Here is a 19,191-nt window from a genome sequence, read left to right as displayed (position 1 = left end):
AGTCTCTGATGGAACCATCAATTCACCAGACACGTGTTTCCGATATGAATCTAGGCTTTAATCGACTTACTACAGAGCCAGCCTGTTACCCGTTGAAGAACTCTCAGTGAACTGCAGGCTGACTCTGGACAAGGGTATTTATACAGCAGCACTAGGGGGAGGAGTCGTGGGCGGAGCCAAGGGTGGAGCCCTGTACAAGCTCCTGAGCATTCCCAGAGCTACTCCCCCTAGTGGTCGGATAACGCTACTGCGCTTACAAAGACATAATGTGAATTATCATATTACATTCACCACATTCACCCCCTGCAAAAAAATCAAGTCCGGCGGGGCTGGTGGTCTACAACGTCAGTTTGTCCGGTGGTCGAATTGACCGTTGTGATCTGCGGAGCGCCGGGTTTGCAGCCTCTTGCGGTGGCTGGATGGGTGTTGTGTGCTGGGGTATGATGGCGGACTCCAGGGAGGGTTGTATCCGAGCTTCATAGTCTCCTGGTTCGACTGGGGGCGCTGGGGGCTGGCCGGCGCGGGTACGCGGAACTGGTGGAGCGAGCTCGTGGGCTCGGGAGCGCGAGGGGGCGGCAGCATGGAGTGTAGGTGAGAGGTCCTTCTGTGGGGGTAGAGGGGAGAGGGTAGAGGATAGAGGCTGGATCCGGCGGGTGCCAGATCCCGGAAGGATACTGTGTCCTGACGGCCGTCAGGGAACTCGACGAATGCGTACTGGGGGTTGGAGTGGAGCAGGCGCACCTTTTCAACAAGGGGGTCGGTTTTGTGTGCCCTGACATGTTTCCTCAGAAGTACGGGGCCCGGTGTCCTCAGCCATGCCGGAAGTGAGACCCCCGTGGTAGTGCCCCTGGAAAAAAATGAAGAGCCTCTCGTGAGGGGTCTGATTGGTCGCTGTGCACAAAAGGGACCTAATAGCGTGGAGCGCGTCTGGGAGGACTTCGTGCCACTGGGAGACTTGGAGCTTTCTAGACTGGAGGGTCAGTAGGACGGTCTTCCAGACCGTCACGTTCTCCCTCTCCACCTGCCCGTTCCCCCTGGGGTTGTAGCTGGTAGTCCTGCTCGAGGCAATGCCCTTGTCGAGCAGGTACTGACGCAGCTCGTCGCTCATGAAGGACGAACCCCGGTCACTGTGTACGTAGCTGGGGAAACCAAACAGGGTGAAGATGCTATGCAGGGCCCTAATGACTGTGTGGGAGGTCATGTCGGGGCACGGGATAGTGAATGGGAAATGGGAGAACTCATCTACGACGTTTAAAAAGTAAACGTTCTTGTTAGTTGAGGGGAGTGGCCCTTTGAAATCAATCGCGAGGCGTTCAAAGGGCCTAGAAGCCTTGACCAGGTGGGCCCTGTCTGGTCTATAGACGTGCGGTTTGCACTCCGTACAGATCGGGCAGTCCCTGGTGACCGCTTTTACCTCCTCGTTGGAGAAAGGCAGGTTTCGTGCCCTGATGTACTGGGCGTGCCGGGTGGCAGAGGTCATTGTGGATGACTTTCAATTGGTCAATCTACGCGCTGGCGCATGTCCCGCGGGATAGGGCATCCGGAGGCTCGTTGCGCTTCCCGGGTCGATACTTAATGTCGTAATTGTAGGTGGAGAGTTCGATCCTCCACCTCAGGATTTTATCGTTTTTAATTTTGCTCCTTCGCGAGTTGTCGAACATGAAGGCAACCGATCTTTGGTCGGTGATGAGGGTGAACCTCCTACCTGCGAGGTAGTGCCTCCAGTAACGGATAGCCTCCACAACGGCTTGTGCTTCTTTCTCGACTGAGGAGTGTCGGAGTTCTGAAGCGGAGAGGGTACGGGAGAAAAATGCGACTGGTCTCCCTGCCTGATTTAAAGTGGCTGCAAGAGCTACCTCTGAGGCGTCGCTCTCTACCTGAAATGGAGTGGATTCATCCACCGCCCGCATGACCTCTTTGGCGATATCCTCCTTGATGCCGTCGAAGGCCTGGCGTGCTTCGGCTGACGGGAAATCGTGTGGCCCTAAAGAGTGGGTGGGCTTTGTCCGCATATTGAGGAACCCACTGGGTGTAGTAGGAAAAGAAACCCAAGCACCATTTGAGGGCCTTGGGGCAATGGGGGAGGGGGAGCATTCGGTCCGGGTCTGGGCCCAGGACTCCGTTTTCCACGACATAGCCGAGGATGGCTAGTCTGGTTGTGCGGAAAACGCATTTCTCCTTGTTATACGTGAGATTCAGTTTCTGTGCCGTCTGGAGAAAACGGTGGAGGTTGGCGTCGTGGTCCTGCTGGTCATAGCCGCAGATGGTGACATTGTCCAAGTACGGAAACGTAGCCCGCAGCCCGTACTGGTCCACCATTCGGTCCATTGCTCGTTGGAACACCGAGACCCCATTAGTGATGCCGAATGTGACCCGGAGGAAATGGAAGAGGCGGCCATCGGCCTCGGATGCCATGTCGGTCCTCCGGGCAGATTGGGAGCTGGTGGTATGCAGACTTCAGATCCACCGTAGAAAAGAGCCGGTACTGGGCGATCTGGTTTACCATGTCTGCAATCCTGGAGAGGGGATACGCGTCGAGGAGCGTAAATCTATTTATGGTCTGACTATAGTCGACAACCATGCGGAATATTGCTGGCCTCCATAATCCCCTCACTGAGAAGCCTTCGGACCTCTGCTCTGATAAATACCCTATCCTTCAGGCTATACCGCCTGCTACAAGTGGCTATGGGTTTACAGTCCTTTGTGAGATTGGCGAAGAGAGGAGGGGGGGGATTCGCAGCGTAGCGAGGCTGAAGATAGTGAGTGGGGGCAGGGGCCCGCCAAAGCTGAGGGTGAGGCTCTTGACGTTACATTGGAAGTCTAGGCCTAATAAGAGTGGTGCGCAGAGTTCGGGCAAAACGTAGAGTTTGAATTTTGAGTAGCTAGCGCCTCGGATTGTGAGTGTCACGGTGTTGCGTCCCTGGATCTGGACCAAATGGGAGCCTGAAGCGAGCGGGATAGTTTGCTGCACGGGGAAAACGGGGAGCGAACAGCGTCTTACCAGGTCTGGATGTATGAAGCTCTCAGTGCTCCCGGAGTCGAAGAGGCATGGCGTTTTGTTCCCGTTGATTTGGACCTCTGCCATCGAATTTCGCAGATGCTTCGGGCGTGATTGGTCCAGAGTGACTGCGCTGAGTTGCGGGTAGTTGGCGGCTCGATCAGCTGTGCTGGAGTGGCCCCGTGATGACTGCCCTCTGAGTTTATAGTCGTATTCTTCCGATGTGTTGTCCGAGCGCGGAGATGCAGGTCGGGCCTGTGGATCGCACGTGGCGGGCGGCGAGGAAGATGACATCCAAGATGGCGGCCTCCATGTGTCGCACGTGGCCGGCCGCGTGGTGGAGGTTTGCCAAGATGGCGGCCCCCATGGATCGCATGTGGCTGCACCCTCAAGCAGACAACGCCTAGTCGGCCTTCGCACATTTGCTAGTTTGCTTTGAAGCCTACATCGGATCTGCGACAGAACCACCCTCAGAGGCACAGAAGCTCCAGATCCTGTATACGCGGCTGAGCTCCAATATCTTTCCCCTCATCCGGGACACGCCTCCCTATGCTGAGGACATGGCGCTACTGAAGGAGAAGTACACTCAGCAGACCAACAAAATCTACGCCAGGCACCTCCTGTCCACGCGGCATCAACTCCCCGGTGAGTCTGTGGAATATCTCTGGCGTGCCCTGCACGCCCTGGTGAGGGACTGCGATTGCCAGGCCATTTCGGCCGTTGAACATTCCAAACTCCTAATTAGGGACGCTTTTGTTACGGGCATAGGGTCGGCGTACATCTGCCAGCGCCTCTTAGAACAGGCTACCCTCGACCTCGCGGCGACCAAGTAACTTGCGATCTCACTAATGGTCGCCTCCCGTAATGTACAAGCATACGCCCCCAATCGCACGGCTCCCCCCTACTGGACATCGTGGACCCCACCAGCGACCGCCCCCAGCCAACCCCAAGCCTGCGGCGTGCGGCAGCCAACCAACCCCGGAGGACCCAAGTGCTACTTCTGCAGATAGACAAAACACCCCCGGCAGCACTGCCCGGCGCGGAGCGCGCTCTGCAAGGTCTGCGGGAAGAAAGGACATTTCGCTGCTGTGTGCCAGGCCCGCTTGATCGCCGCTGTAACCAGGCCCATTGTCCCTGCACCCCCCACGTGCGACACGTGGGTGCCGCCATTTTCACCTCAGACCACGTGCGGCCCGTGGGCACCACCATCTTGCTTGCCTCAGGACACGTGCGGCCTGTGGGCGCCACCACCTTCTCCCCATCAGGCTTCGTGCGGCCGGAGGGCGCCGCCATCTTTAATGCCACCCGCCACATGCGCCCCGTGGGCGCCGACATCTTCCCCGCCTCAGGACCCCTGCTCATCGGGCACCTCATTGGGCCGCTCATCGCCTGAACCACCACCGAACAGCCAGGGGCCTTCCAACACCAGCCGCGTCTCGCCTACATCACGGTCGACCAGTCCCGACCGCATAACCTCACGACCGCGTCGACGACAGTAAAGATCGATGGGCACAAGACATCATGCCTTCTGGACTCCGGGAGCACTGATAGCTTCATCCACCCCAATACGTTACGGCACTGCTCCCTCGCGGTACACCCCATTAACCAGAGAATCTCCCTGGCCTCTGGATTCCACTCCGTGGCGATCCGGGGATACTGCACCACCACTCTCACCATCCAGGGCGGTGAGTTCAGCGACTTCCGGCTCTACATCCTGCCCAACCTCTGTGCTGCCTTGCTACTCGGCCTGAACTCCAGTGCAACCTCCAAAGTCTAACCCTGAAATTCGGCGGGCCCCTACCACCCCTTACTGTCTGCGGTCTCACAACCCTTAAGGTCGACCCGCCTTCTCTGTTCGCAAACATCACCCCGGATTGCAAACCCGTCGCCACCAGAAGCAGACGCTACAGTGCCCAGGGCAGGACTTTCATCAGGTCTGAGGTCCAGCGGCTGCTACGGGAAGGCATTATCGAGGCCCCTGGAGAGCCCAAGTGGTAGTTGTGAAAACTGGGGAAAAAAAACAGGATGGTCGCGGACTACAGTCAGACCATCAATCGGTACACGCAGCTCGATGCGTATCCCCTCCCACGCATATCTGATATGGTCAATCAGATTGCACAGTACCGGGTCTTCTCGACAGTGGACCTGAAATCTGTCTACCACCAGCTCCCCATTTGCAAGGCGGACCACCCGTACACCGCGTTTGAAGAGGACGGCCGCCTTTACCACTTCCTTAGGGTTCCCTTCGGCGTCACTAACGGGTTCTTCCAATGGGAGATGGACCGAATGGTTGACCGGTACGGACTGCTGGCCACCTTCCCGTATCTGGATAACGTCACCATCTGTGGCCACGACCAGCAGGACCACGACGCTAACCTTTCCAAATTCCTCCGCACCGCCAAACTCCTCAACCTAACGTATAACAAGGAGAAGAGTGTGTTCAGCACCAACCACTTAGCCATACTCGGCTATGTGGTTCAAAATGGAGTTCTAGGGCCCGGCCCCGATCGCATGGAACTCCCCTTCCCCACTTCCCCAAGGCCCTCAAATGATGCCTGGGGTTCTTCTCATACTACGCCCAGTGGGTCCCAAACTATGTGGACAAGGCCTGCCCACTCATTCACTCCACCGTTTTCCCACTGACGGCCGAGACTCACCAGGCCTTCCACCGTATCAAGGCCGACAGCGCCAAGGCCGCGATGCACGCAGTCGACGAGACGCTCCCCTTTCAAGTCGAGATCGATGCATCGCTCTGGCTGCCACCCTCAACCAGGCAGGCAGGCCCGTGGCATTATTTTCAAGCACCCTCCATGCCTCCGAAATTTGGCACTCCTTCGTCGAGAAGGAGGCCCAAGCCATCGTAGAAGTTGTGCGACATTGGAGGCATTACCTGGCCCGCAGGAGATTCACTCTCCTCACTGACCAACGGTCGGTTGCCTTCATGTTCAATAACACACAGCGGGGCAAGATCAAAAATGATAAAATCTTGAGGTGGAAGATCGAGCTCTCCACCTACAATTACAAGATTTTGTATCGCCCCGGTAAGCTCAACGAGCTCCCTGATGCCCTATCCCAAGTTACATGTGCCAGCGCACAAGCATACAGAGTCCAGACCCTACACGACAGTCCCTGTCACCCAGGGGTCACCCGGTTCTTTCACTTTGTAAAGGCCCGCAATCTGCCCTACTCCATTGAGGAGGTCAGGGCTATCACCAGAGACTGCCAGGTCTGCGCGGAGTGCAAACCGTACTTCTACCGGCCAGACTGAGCGCACCTATTGAAGGCCTCCTGCCCCTTTGGACGCCTCAGCATGGATTTCAAAGGACCCCTCCTCTCCACCGACCGAAACACGTATATCCTTAACGTAGTCGACGAATACTCTAGATTCCCCTTCGTCGTCCCATGTCCCGATATGGCGTATGCCACCGTCATCAAAGGCCTCAACACCATCTTCGCTCGGTTCGATTTCCCCGCCTACATCCACAGCGACCGGGGATCCTCATTTATGAGCGATGAGTTGCGCCAGTTCCTGCTCAGCAAGGGCACCGCCTCGAGCAGGACGACCAGCTACAACCCCTGGGAAAACAGGCAAGTGGAGTGGGAGAATGGGACGGTCTGGAAGGCCGTCCAGCTGGCCCTACAGTCCAAGAATCTCCCAGTCTCCCACTGGCAGGAGGTCCTCCCCGACACCCTTCACTCCATTCGGTCGCTACTTTGCACTGCGGCTAACAAACCCCCCCCCCCATGAAAGTCTCCTTGGCTTCCCCAGGAAGTCCACCTCCGGGCTTTCGCTCCCAACGTGGCTGGTAGCTCCAGGACCCAGTCTCTTCCGCAAGCACGTGCGGCTCCACAAGGCGGACCCGTTGGTTGAGAGGGCACAGCAACTCCACGCAAACCCGCAGTATGCCTACGTGCCATACCCCGACAGCCGCCAAGACACTGTCTCCCTCAGGGACCTGGCACCAGCTGGGTCCCCACCCCCGCCCCGCCCCGGCGCCACCCTTCCTCCCCCCAGCACACCTCACCACAGCCCTGCTCCAGGACAATCCGTCCTCCCCTTGATCCCACCTGGGGATATGAAGATGAGGTTGACACGCTCCCGGAGTCACCGGCGACCGAATCGACGCCTGCATCGCCACCAGGACTGCGGCGCTCACAATGGAGGATCAAGGCACTCGATCGTCTTAATTTGTGAACAGTCTTCGACCATCCCCGCTGGACTCGATTTTAACAGGGAGTGAATATGGTAGTCACCACTGTTGTATATATATCACATGAGGTGCAATAAGGTAAGGCTCCTGTACTACAGGTACGGGGGTAGATCCCTGCCTGCTGTCTCTGCCCAGTAGGCGGAGTATAAATGTGTGTGCTCTCCGAACAGCAGCCATTTCGGCAGCAGCTAAAGGAGGCTACACCTCTCTGGGTGTCCCTACACCAGGGTGTCCCTCAGGGATCCGTGTTGGGCCCACAATTGTTCACAATTTACATTGATGATTTGGAGTTGGGGACCAAGGGCAATGTGTCCAAGTTTGCAGATGACACTAAGATGAGTGGTAAAGCGAAAAGTGCAGAGGATACTGGAAGTCTGCAGAGGGATTTGGATAGGTTAAGTGAATGGGCTCGGGTCTGGCAGATGGAATACAATGTTGACAAATGTGAGGTTATCCATTTTGGTAGGAATAACAGCAAACGGGATTATTATTTAAACGATAAAATATTAAAGCATGCCGCTGTTCAGAGAGACTTGGGTGTGCTAGTGCATGAGTCACAGAAGGTTGGTTTACAAGTGCAACAGGTGATTAAGAAGGCAAATGGAATTTTGTCCTTCATTGCTAGAGGGATGGAGTTTAAGACTAGGGAGGTTATGTTGCAATTGTATAAGGTGTTAGTGCGACCACACCTGGAGTATTGTGTTCAGTTTTGGTCTCCTTACTTGAGAAAGGACGTACTGGCGCTGGAGGGTGTGCAGAGGAGATTCACTAGGTTAATCCCAGAACTGAAGGGGTTGGATTATGAGGAGAGGTTGAGTAGACTAGGACTGTACTCGTTGGAATTTAGAAGGATGAGGGGGGATCTTATAGAAACATTTAAAATTATGAAGGGAATAGATAGGATAGATGCGGGCAGGTTGTTTCCACTGGCGGGTGACAGCAGAACTAGGGGGCATAGCCTCAAAATAAAGGGAAGTAGATTTAGGACTGAGTTTAGGAGGAACTTCTTCACCCAAAGGGTTGTGAATCTATGGAATTCCTTGCCCAGTGAAGCAGTTGAGGCTCCTTCATTACATGTTTTTAAGGTAAAGATAGATAGTTTTTTGAAGAATAAAGGGATTAAGGGTTATGGTGTTCGGGCCGGAAAGTGGAGCTGAGTCCACAAAAGATCAGCCATGATCTAATTGAATGGCGGAGCAGGCTCGAGGGGCCAGATGGCCTACTCCTGCTCGTAGTTCTTATGTTCTTATGTTCTTATGCTTAATAAAGCCTCGATTACACACTACTCTTGTCTCGTCAGGGGGCAGCAGGGTAGCATGGTGGTTAGCATAAATGCTTCACAGCTCCAGGGTCCCAGGTTCGATTCCCGGCTGGGTCACTGTCTGTGTGGAGTCTGCACGTCCTCCCCCTGTGTGCGTGGGTTTCCTCCGGGTGCTCCGGTTTCCTCCCACAGTCCAAAGATGTGCGGGTTAGGTGGATTGGACATGCTAAATTGCCCGTAGTGTCCTAATAAAAGTAAGGTTAGGAGGGGTTGTTGGGTTACGGGTATAGGGTGGATACGTGGGTTTGAGTAGGGTGATCATGGCTCGGCACAACATTGAGGGCCGAAGGGCCTGTTCTGTGCTGTACTGTTCTATGTTCTATGTTCTATGTTCTAGATAGCGCATCAGTGACACAGTTCCATAACCACCTCCCTGGTGAAACTGAGACACCTCAGGCATTCCTCCTGGCTCAGGTGAAAGTATAAGAAGTGCGTTGTGAAAATCCATGATTTCTAAGTCCTTCTGTAGAAAGTCCTCCTCCTCCTCCCTGTTCACAGAGCTTCCCCTGTTACTCCATTTGTTGGTCAAGTTGCAGACCCAGATAATCACAATGATAATCTCAATATCTCTTGAAAACTACAGGTGATAAGTAACATTAACGGGGGAGGGCAGTCTCTTGAGCAGCTGAATGCATGTTCAATTACGTGAGATCAACACAGCCTTTCAGCGGATCTGCACAGTCAAAACTTTAGCAATGTGCATCAAATCAACCACAATAGCTGTCAAATCCAATCTCTTCTAATGCTTTCAACACATGTATGGCAAACCTGTGATAGGTGACTTTTTCTCTAAATCTTTCCTGTCCAAGCATCTGTCCAAATGCCTTTTAAATATTGTCAATGTCGGGCAGCACGGTGGCCTAGTGGTTAGCACAACCGCCTCACGGCGCTGAGGTCCCAGGTTCGAATCCCGGCCCTGGGTCACTGTCTGTGTGGAGTTTGCACATTCTCCCTGTGTCTGCGTGGGTTTCGCCCCCACAACCCAAAAATGTGCAGAGTAGGTGGATTGGCCACACTAAATTGCCCCTTAATTGGAAAAAATAATTGGGTAATCTAAATTTACAAACAAAAAAAAAAAAAAAAAAAAAATTAAATATTGTCAATGTCCCTGCTCAACCACTTCCTTTGGCAGCCCATTCCACATACGTACCACCCTTTGTGTAAAAAAGTTGCTCCTCAGGTTTCCATTAATTCTTTCCCCTCTTAACTTAAACCTATGAACTCTGGCTCTCGATTCCCCAACCATGGGAAAAAGACTGAGTGCAATCATCCTATGCATGCCTCTCATGATCTTATACACCTCTATAAGATCTCCCCTCAGTCTCCTACGCTCCAAAGAAAAAATTCCTAGCCTTTCCATGGTATCATGACTGGTACAGGCTCGAATGGCCAAAGGGCCAGTTCCTGTGCTGTATTGTTCTTTGTCCAATTTCTCCCTTTAACTCAGTCCCTTGAGTCCTGGTAGCATCCTTGTAAATCTCTTCTGAACTCTCTCCAATTTAATCACATCTTTCCAATAGCAAGGCAGCCAAAACTGAACACAATACCCTAGGTACGGCCAAACCAACGTCCTGTACAACTGCAACATAACTTCGTAACTTCTATACTCAATGCCCTGACTGATGAAGGCCAGCATGCCAAAAGCCTTCTTTACTGCCCGACCTACCTGTGACTCCACCTTTATAGAACCGTGCACCTGAACTCCAAGGTCCCTCTGTTCCACGATACTCCCTAAGGTCCTACATTCACTGTGAAAGTCCTACCTTGGTTTGACTTTTCAAAATGCAACACCTCACACTTATCTGTATTTTAACTCCATTTGTCATTTCTCGGCCCACTTCCCCAGCTGATAAAGAATCTGCTGCAATGTTTGATAACCTTTATCACTGTCTACAATACCACCTATTTTAGTGTCATCTGCAAACTTACTGATCATGTCTTGTCCTTCTCATCCAAATCGTTGATATAGATAACAAACTGCAATGGGCCCAGCACCTACCCCTGAGGCACATCACTAGTTACAGGCTTCCAGGCTTCCAGTCCGACAAGCATCCTTCCACCATTGCCCTCCGCTTCCTACTATCAAGCCAACTGCATATCCAATTTGCCAGTTCTCCCTGGACTCCACGTGATCTAACCTTCCAGAGAAGCCTACCATGTGGAACTTTATCAAAGGCCTTGCTGAAGTCCATGTAGACAATATCTACCGCCCTGCCCTCATCAACCTTCCTGGTCACTTCATCAAAGAACTCGACCAAATTTGAAAGGCATGACCTCCCAAGCACAAAGCCGTGCTGACTATTCCAAATCAAACCTTGCCTTTCCAAATGCCTGTACATCTTATCCCTCAGAATACTCTCTAGTAACTTACCTACCATAGATGTTAGGCATACCAGTCTATAATTCCCAGGTTTATCTTTGCAGCCGTTAAATAAGGGCACAACATTTACTACTCTTTAGTCTCCTGTACCTCACCCGTAGCTAACGATGATGTAAATATCCCAGCCAGGGCTCCCGCAATTTCTTCTCTTGCCTCACACAGTGTTCTTGGATATACCTGGTCAGAGCCAGGAGATTTATCCACCTTCATACATTTTAAAACGTCCATCATCTCCTCTAATGTAATGTGAACTGTCCCCAGTATATCGCCACTAACCTTCCCAGGTTCCCAAGTCCTCGTGTCTTTCTCCACGGTAAACACAGAGCAGAAATATTTATTGAGAACCTCATCCATCTCCTGAGGTTCCACACATACGTGGGTGGCACGGTAGCACAGTGGTTAGCACTGTTGCTTCACAGCACCAGGGCACAGGTTCAATGCCTGGCTTGGGTCACTGTTGGTGCGGAGTCTGCACGTTCTCCCCGTGTCTGCGTGGGTTTCCTCCGGGTGCTCCGGTTTCCTCCCACAAGTCCCGAAAGACGTGCTGTTAGGTGAATTGGACATTCTGAATTCTCCCTCAGTGTGCCCGAACAGGCGCCAGAGTGTGATGACTAAGGGATTTTCACAGTAACTTCATTGTAGTGTTAATGTAAGCCTACTTGTGACAATAATAAAGATTATTGTTATTATTATATGTGTCCACTTTGGTCCTTGAGGGGTCCTATTCTCTCTCATAAGAACATAAGAACTAGGAGCAGGAGTTGGCCATCTGGCCCTTCGAGCCTGCTCAGCCATTCAATGAGATCATGGCTGATCTTTTGTGGACTCAGCTCCACTTTCCCACCCGAACACCATAACCTTTGATTCCTTTATTCTTCAAAAAACTATCTATCTTTATCTTGAAAACCTTTAATGAAGGAGCCTCAACTGTTTCGCTGGGCAGGGAATTCCATAGATTCACAACCCTTTGGGTGAAGAAGTTCCTCCTAAACTCAGTCCTAAATCTACTTCCCCTTATTTTGAGGCTATGCCCCCTAGTTCTGCTTTCACCCGCCAGTGGAAACAACCTCCCCGCATCTATCCTATCTTTTCCCTTCATAATTTTATATGTTTCTATAAGATCCTCTCTCATTCTTCTAAATTCCAAAGTCCCAGTCTACTCAACCTCTCCTCATAATCCAACCCCCTCAACTCTGGGATTAACCTAGTGAATCTCCTCTGCACCGTCCAGCGCCAGTACGCCCTTTCTTAGGTAAGGAGACCAAAACTGAACACAACACTCCAGGTGTGGCCTCACTAACACCATCCCTCCATCCCTTTAGCAATGAAGGACAAAACGCCATTCGGCTTTTTAATCACCTGTTGCACCTGCAAACCAACTTTTTGCAACTCAGCATGTTTTAATATTTTATCATTTAAATAATAATTCCTTTTGCTGTTATTCCTACCAAAATGGATAACCTCACATTTGTCAACATTGTACTCCATCTGCCAGACCCTAGCCCATTCACTTAAACGATCCAAATCCCTCTGCAGTCTTCCGGTATCCTCTGCACGTTTTGCTTTACCACTCATCTTGGTGTCGTCTGCAAACTTGGACACATTGCCCTTGGTCCCCAACTCCAGATCATCTATGTAAATTGCAAACAATTGTGGGCCCAACACTGATCCCTGACGGGCACCACTAGCCACTAATCGCCAACCAGAGGAACACCCATTAATCTCCACTCTTTGCTTTCTATTAATTAACCAATCCTCAATCCATGCTACGACATTACCGTTAACACCATGCATCATTATCTTATGCAACGACCTTTTGTGTGGCACCTTGTCAAAAGCTTTCTGGAAATCCAGATTTACCACATCCATCGGCTCCCCGTTGTCTATCGCACTGGTAATGTCCTCAAAAACTGTCACAAAATTAGTTTGGCACGACCTGCCCTTTATGAACCATGCTGCATCTGTCCAATGGGACAATTTCCATCCAGATGCCTCACTATTTCTTCCTTGATGATAGATTCCAGCATCTTCACTACGACCGAAGTTAAGCTAACTGGCCTATAATTATTATTATTCTCTAGTTATTCTTTTCCCTTTAATATACTTAAAGAATCCCTTTGGATTCACCTTAATCCTCTCAGCCAAAGCTACCTCATGCCCCCTTTTTGCCCTCCTAATTTCCTTCTTGAGTATTATACTCCTGTATTCCCTGTACACCTCCAGGGAATCCCTTGATTCCAGCTGCTTGTACCTGAGCCATGTCTCCTCTTTTTCCTGGCCTAAACCTCAATATGTTTTGTCATCCAGGGTTCCCTACACCTGCCAGCCTCGCCCTTCAACCTAACAGGAACATATAGATCCTGAACTCTAGTTATTTCACTTTTAAAGGCCTCCCACTTTCCGGAGGTTCCTTTGCCCTCAACAAGCTACTCCAATCAACCCTTGCAAGCTCCTATCCAATTCCATCAAAATTCGCCTTGCCCCAATTGAGAACTTGCACCAGTTTTGTCCCTTTGGACCAGTTTTGTCCCTTTCCATAACTATTTTAAAATTAATAGAACTATGGTCACTGTTCCCAAAGTGGTTCCACCACCCTCACCTCAGTCACTTGCCCTGCCCTATTTCCCAAGAGTAGGTCAAGTTTTGCCCTTTCCCTGAGTCGGACCCTCCACATACTGCCTAAGGAAACTTTCCTGAACACACTTAACAAATTCCACCCCATCTAAGCCCTTAACACTATTGCAGTTCCAGTATATTTTAGGAAAATTAAAATGCCCAACTATGACAACCCTATTACTCCTGCAAGTCTCCCCAATCTCCCTGCATACTTATTCTTCTAATTCCTGTTGACTATTTGAGGGCCTATAACCCTAATAAGGTCACCATTCCCTTCTTATTTTTTAGTTCCACCTAAAAGCATCGCTGGATGGTCCCTCGGTTATTTCATCTCTGACTACTGCCGTGATGCTCCCCTTAATCAAAATGCAACTCCCCCATCTCTCTTTCCTCCAACTCTGTCCCGCCTAAAGCACCTATACACTGGAACGTTAACTGCCAGTCCTGTCCCTGATTTATCCATGTTTCAGTTATGGCTAGAACCTATCCATGCCCTGACTTCACCAGCCTTACCTGTCAGCCATTTTGCATTGAAATAGATGCAATTTAATCGAACAGGTTTTCCCCGCTCCCTGCCGTGCCTCTGCCTATCGTGTCTATTCAACTTGCCGTTGCTGAGTACTGCATCTCCTTCCAACCCCTCATTTGCTTCCCTGCTGCTGAGGATCCCACCGCTCCCCCTGCCAATCTAGTTTAAATCCTCCCTTGAAGCACTCGCAAATCTGCCCCCCCCCCCCCCCCCCCCCCCCCCCCCCCCCCCCCCGCCCCCCCGTATATTGGTCCCCCTCCAGTTCAGATGCAACCCATTCCTCTTAAACAGGTCACCTCTGCCCAGAAAAAATCCGAATGATCTCTGAATCCCTGCCCCCTGCACCAATCTTTTAGCCACGCAGTCATCTGTCATAGCCTCCCGTTCTTAACCTCAGTAGCATGTGGCACTGGAAGTAATCCAGAGATTACCATCCTCAAGGTCCTGCTTCTTAACCTTTTTCCTAGCTCTCTATGATCACTCCTCAGGACTCACCCCTCTTTCTATTTATATCATTTGTGCCAACGTGCACAACGACTTCTGGCTGCTCACCCTCCCCTTTGAGAATGTTCTGCATCCTTGCCCCGGCACCCGGCAATCATGTGTGTCCTATGTTCTTGAGAAGCACTAAAATGTAACAGATTGATAGCCAAACCTTTATAAACATTTTTATTTCTTTCTCAGAGTTACAAAGCCAATATGCAAAAGGATGGGCCAAGCCCCTAATCCATCTCCTTGCTTGCTCCAAAAACCAATTCAAATTGGATCCAATCATGGTCCCCACAAAAGGGACATATTAGATCCAAGCTGATAAAACCAAGCAGTATAGCTGATCCCACACTTAATACTAGCCATAAGGCCAAGGAGCAGGTTGATAGACAAAGTGACATCTTACAAGTCACATGTTCGAACAATTGTAAGCCTCAACATAAACCACATTCTCCACATTCTCCACACTTACCACTTTTCCATCTATCAGACCAGTTCATTCATAGTGGACAAATTACATTTAATTTTATAAAATTAAGTATACACAAACACTGATATAAGGAAATATAGTTTTAAACTCAAAATGACTCATGTTTCAAATAATTTTGATCATTTTTTCCATAAATTTTCTTTAATGACCTATCGAAAGAGCACTGCATAATAAGGCAATATGTGGGTAGTACTTTACAATTGGTTTCAAAATTTATTTTGAAATCAACAAATCTTTCTCGTATCTGAATACGATTAGTCATGAGATTTACCTGGTAGATGCTTTGGGAAGCAAGACAGAGGTATAGCCAAACTCCACGCGAGTATCCAGCACAAAAGAAACCCAATCCACCATGCACCAAGCCATCGAGGGTCATTTGGCAGCAGAGGAACTCTAAAAAAATTAAACATAATCCCATATCATCAGAATTTATTTCTAACATAAGCATGCATCCTATAAACATGCAAAACCAAACTTCATAATGTTCAATTAGCCCATTCTAAACAAGTTTGCACACAACGGGGGCGATTGTCCCAAATGGAGACCAAGTGTTCGCGGCGTCGTGAACGCCGTCGCTTTTCACGATGGCGAGAACCGGGCCCGGGTACGACCGATTCTGTCCCCCACAGGGGGCCAGCATGGCGCTTGAGCAGTTCACGCCGCTCCAGCCACCCTTCCCGGCGCCAAATGAGCGCTGCACCAACCCACGCATGCGCAGTTGGGCCGCGCCAACTTGCGCATGCGCGGGGGACTTCGTACACGCGTCGTCCCCGACTCAATACGGCGTTGATGTTGAGGGGCCGGCCACGCAGGAAAGTAGGACCGGGGGGGGGTGGCGGCGGGAGGCTGGCCCACTGTTTGGGTGGGCCCCAATTGCGGGCCAGACCCCATCGGAGGCTTCCCCCCGGGGTCAAAGCACCCCCGCCCCACATGCCACACCCCGACCGTTTGCACAGAGTTCCCGCCGGCAGCGACCAGGGGTGAACGGTATCCGCGCCCGATACGGCCCATTCAGGCTGGAGAATCGGTGACCCCGCCGATTCCTGCAGCCGGCGCCATGCCAACCGCGCCGACGCCAACCGCGGCGATTCTTCACACCTCTGAGAATCGCGCGCTGGCGGCGGGGCTTCATGGCACGGTTTGCAGCGATTCTTCGGCCGGCGCCGGGCTCGGAGAACCGGCCCCAACCTTTTCCTTGTCCTGTTGAGGGACTTTATACTGGAATTTCACATGGAGCTGCTGCCCCTGCCACCTGGTTGAAAAATCAGCAATAAACCCCACCTCTGTTGACAGGATTTCCCTGCAGCAATTTAACAGCCATCAGGCCATTCATTGGCTCAGGGTGAGACTTCCACCCCAATCTGAAATGAAATGAAAATCGCTTATTGTCACGAGTAGGCTTCAGATGAAGTTACTGTGAAAAGCCCCTAGTCGCCACATTCCGGCGCCTGTTCGGGGAGTCTGTTGCGGGAATCGAACCGTGCTGCTGGCCTGCTTTCAAAGCCAGCGATTTAGCTGTGTGCTAAACAGCTGGGAGCAATTCCCCCTCTAGCAGCTGGCACACCTCCAGTCCAGGCATCTCATTGAGAGCAGTGATCACAGAAAGGACATTGTGGGCTCTGACTTAAAGGGTATGTTTGGGGATTCTCCCAGGCCCTGGTGAGGGTCCCATGTTCGTTAATGGAGGAGTTGGGTGGAAATTCAAGGAGGGGGGAACGACTTGGGGGTCCAAAAGTAGGCAACCCACAGCTGGTGAGAAGACTGTCAGGTTTTACTTGGCAGCCTAGACACTTGGACCTGATACCAGATAAAATCTCAGACAACAGGAGAAGGTCCTTAAATAGCCATTAATTCACCCTCAACTGGGTAGACAAAACAACTTTGTCTCTGCTCCAGGTAAAATTCCAGCGGCAACATGTCGAGGACAGGCACAGGCCACCACCACGGCACCCAACTTTACATCTCCCTACCACCCAGCCCACATCTGACAACCCAGCCAAATTTGGCCTTCATGTTTTACTTAATGACAGTGGTAAATATTTCATTTTAGCTGTATTGTCAATGTCAATATAATTCTGGATTGTACTGGCACTAGATGGTGCGCAGAGGAAATTCACTAGGTTGATTCCAGATTTGAGATGATTAGCTTATGAGGAAATACTCTGGACACCAAGGTCATTTTTTAGGAAAATAAAGATTAGTGTCATCAGAAGAATATAAATCTATTGACTGAAATATAAGCTATTGTTCTTTTGTAGACTCATGTTGCAGTTTCAGAGAGGAGTATTTTAATGGTATCGAGCTGTTGAAGATATGATTAAAAAGGTAGAAGTGAAAATCAAGAGTTCAATTTTTTAATTTGTTGGAGATTCCCAAATAGAAGTACAAGTAAGTAGCCTCCTGCCTTCAATGGAAAATCAACTAACAACTATTTCAGAACCTTAAAGTAAAACTGACAATTTCAAATGCTATCAAGTGACATTTACTCAGCAATACTTGCTTATTGATATTCAGTTTAGGTTCCGTCAGGGCCACTTAGCTTCTGACCTCCTTACGTCTTGGTCCAAACATTGACAAAAGTACAGAACTTAAGAGGAGAGATGAGAGTGAATATACTTGACATCTGGCAGCATTTGACCAAGTGTGGCACCAATGAGCCCCATCAAAAATGGAGTCAATAGATATCAGGGGGAATCCCTCCACTCGTTGGAATAATACCCAGCACAAAAGAAGGTGAGCATAGTAAGAAGTCTTACAACACCAGGTTAAAGTCCAACATGTTTGTTTCAAACACTAGCTTTCGGAGCACTGCTCCTTCCTCAGGTGAATGAAGAGGAAGGAGCTGCGCTCCGAAGGCTAGTGTTTGAAACAAACATGTTGGACTCTAACCTGGTGTTGTAAGACTTCTTACTGTGCTCACCCCAGTCCAAAGCCAGCATCTCCACATCAAAAGAAGGTGGTTAAGGTGTTGGAATTCAGTTATCTCAGTCTCAGGACATCACTGCAGGAGTTCCTTAGGGTAGCATCCTCGGCCCAACCATCTTCAGCTGTTTGATCAATAACCTTTCCTCCATCTAAGGTAGGAAGTGGGGATGTTTGCTGATGATTGAACAATGTTAAGCATCATTCGTGACTCCTTAGATACTGAAGCAATCCTTGTACATATGCAACAAGGTCTGGACAATGTTTAGGCACATGGTGTTATGGGTAATGTATTGGCATGGATAGAGGATTGGTTAACTGACAGAAGGCAAAGAGTGGGGATAAATGGGTGTTTTTTCTGGTTGGCGATCAGTGGCTAGTGGTGTGCCTCAGGGATCAGTGTTGGGTCCACAATTGTTCACAATTTATGTAGATGATCTGGAGTTGGGGATCAAGTGTAATGTGTCAAAGTTTGCAGATTACACTAAGATGAGTGGTCGAGGAAAGAGTGCAGAGGACCACTGAAAGTCTGCAGAGGGTATAGCTAGTTTAAGCGAGTGGGAAAGGGTCTAGCAGATGGAGTTCAATGTTGATAAATGTGAGGTCACCCATTTTGGCAGGAATAACAGCAAAATGAACTAATATTTAAATGGTAAAAATTGGGTGTCCTTGTGCATGAATTGCAAAACGTTGGTTTGTAGGTGCAGCAAGTAATTAAGAAGTCAAATGGAATTTTATCCTTCATTGCTGGAGGGATTAAATTTAAAGCAGGAAAGGTAGTTGCAGCTGTATAGGGTGCTGGTGAGGCCACACCTGGAGTATTGTGTACAGTTTTGGTCTCCCTACTTGAGAAAGGATGCACTGGCACTGGAGGGTGCGTGGAGGAGATTCACTAGGTTGATTCCAGAGTTGAGAGGATTAGTTTATAAGGAAAGACTAAGTAGACTGGCCCGATACTCATTGGAATTTAGAAGAATGAGGGGGATCTTATAGAAACATATAAAATTATGAAGGGAATAGATAGGATAAAACAGGAGGTTATTCCACTGGCGAGTGAAACTAGCACTAGGTGGCATAGCTCAAACTAATGGGGAGCAGATTTAGTTGAGGAGGAACTTCTTCGCTCAAGGGTTGTGAATCTGTGGAATTCCCTGCCAGTGAAGCAGTTGAGGCTACCTCGTTAAATGTTTTTAAGGCAAAAGGTAATGTTGTGAGGGCCATGAAGAATCCAGCAC

At 50.2% G+C, this 19,191-nt stretch overlaps 1 protein-coding gene across 1 annotated transcript in view; it reads right to left on the bottom strand.

The window, feature by feature from the left end:
* The window catches only part of LOC119970485 (solute carrier organic anion transporter family member 4C1-like), a 265,140-nt gene that overhangs the window by 157,906 nt on the left and 88,043 nt on the right, over positions 1 to 19,191 (bottom strand). Inside the window, exon 5 of the mRNA XM_038805185.1 lies at positions 15,306 to 15,427. Coding sequence (XP_038661113.1) covers positions 15,306 to 15,427 — 122 coding nt within the window. The remainder of the gene's footprint in view (positions 1 to 15,305; positions 15,428 to 19,191) is intronic.

The sequence above is a fragment of the Scyliorhinus canicula genome, chromosome 8 (assembly GCF_902713615.1).
Source record: "Scyliorhinus canicula chromosome 8, sScyCan1.1, whole genome shotgun sequence".
In the NCBI taxonomy this organism is placed as follows: domain Eukaryota; kingdom Metazoa; phylum Chordata; class Chondrichthyes; order Carcharhiniformes; family Scyliorhinidae; genus Scyliorhinus; species Scyliorhinus canicula.
The sequence above is the reverse complement of the archived record's forward strand: the minus strand, read 5'-3'. Positions and strand labels throughout refer to the sequence as shown.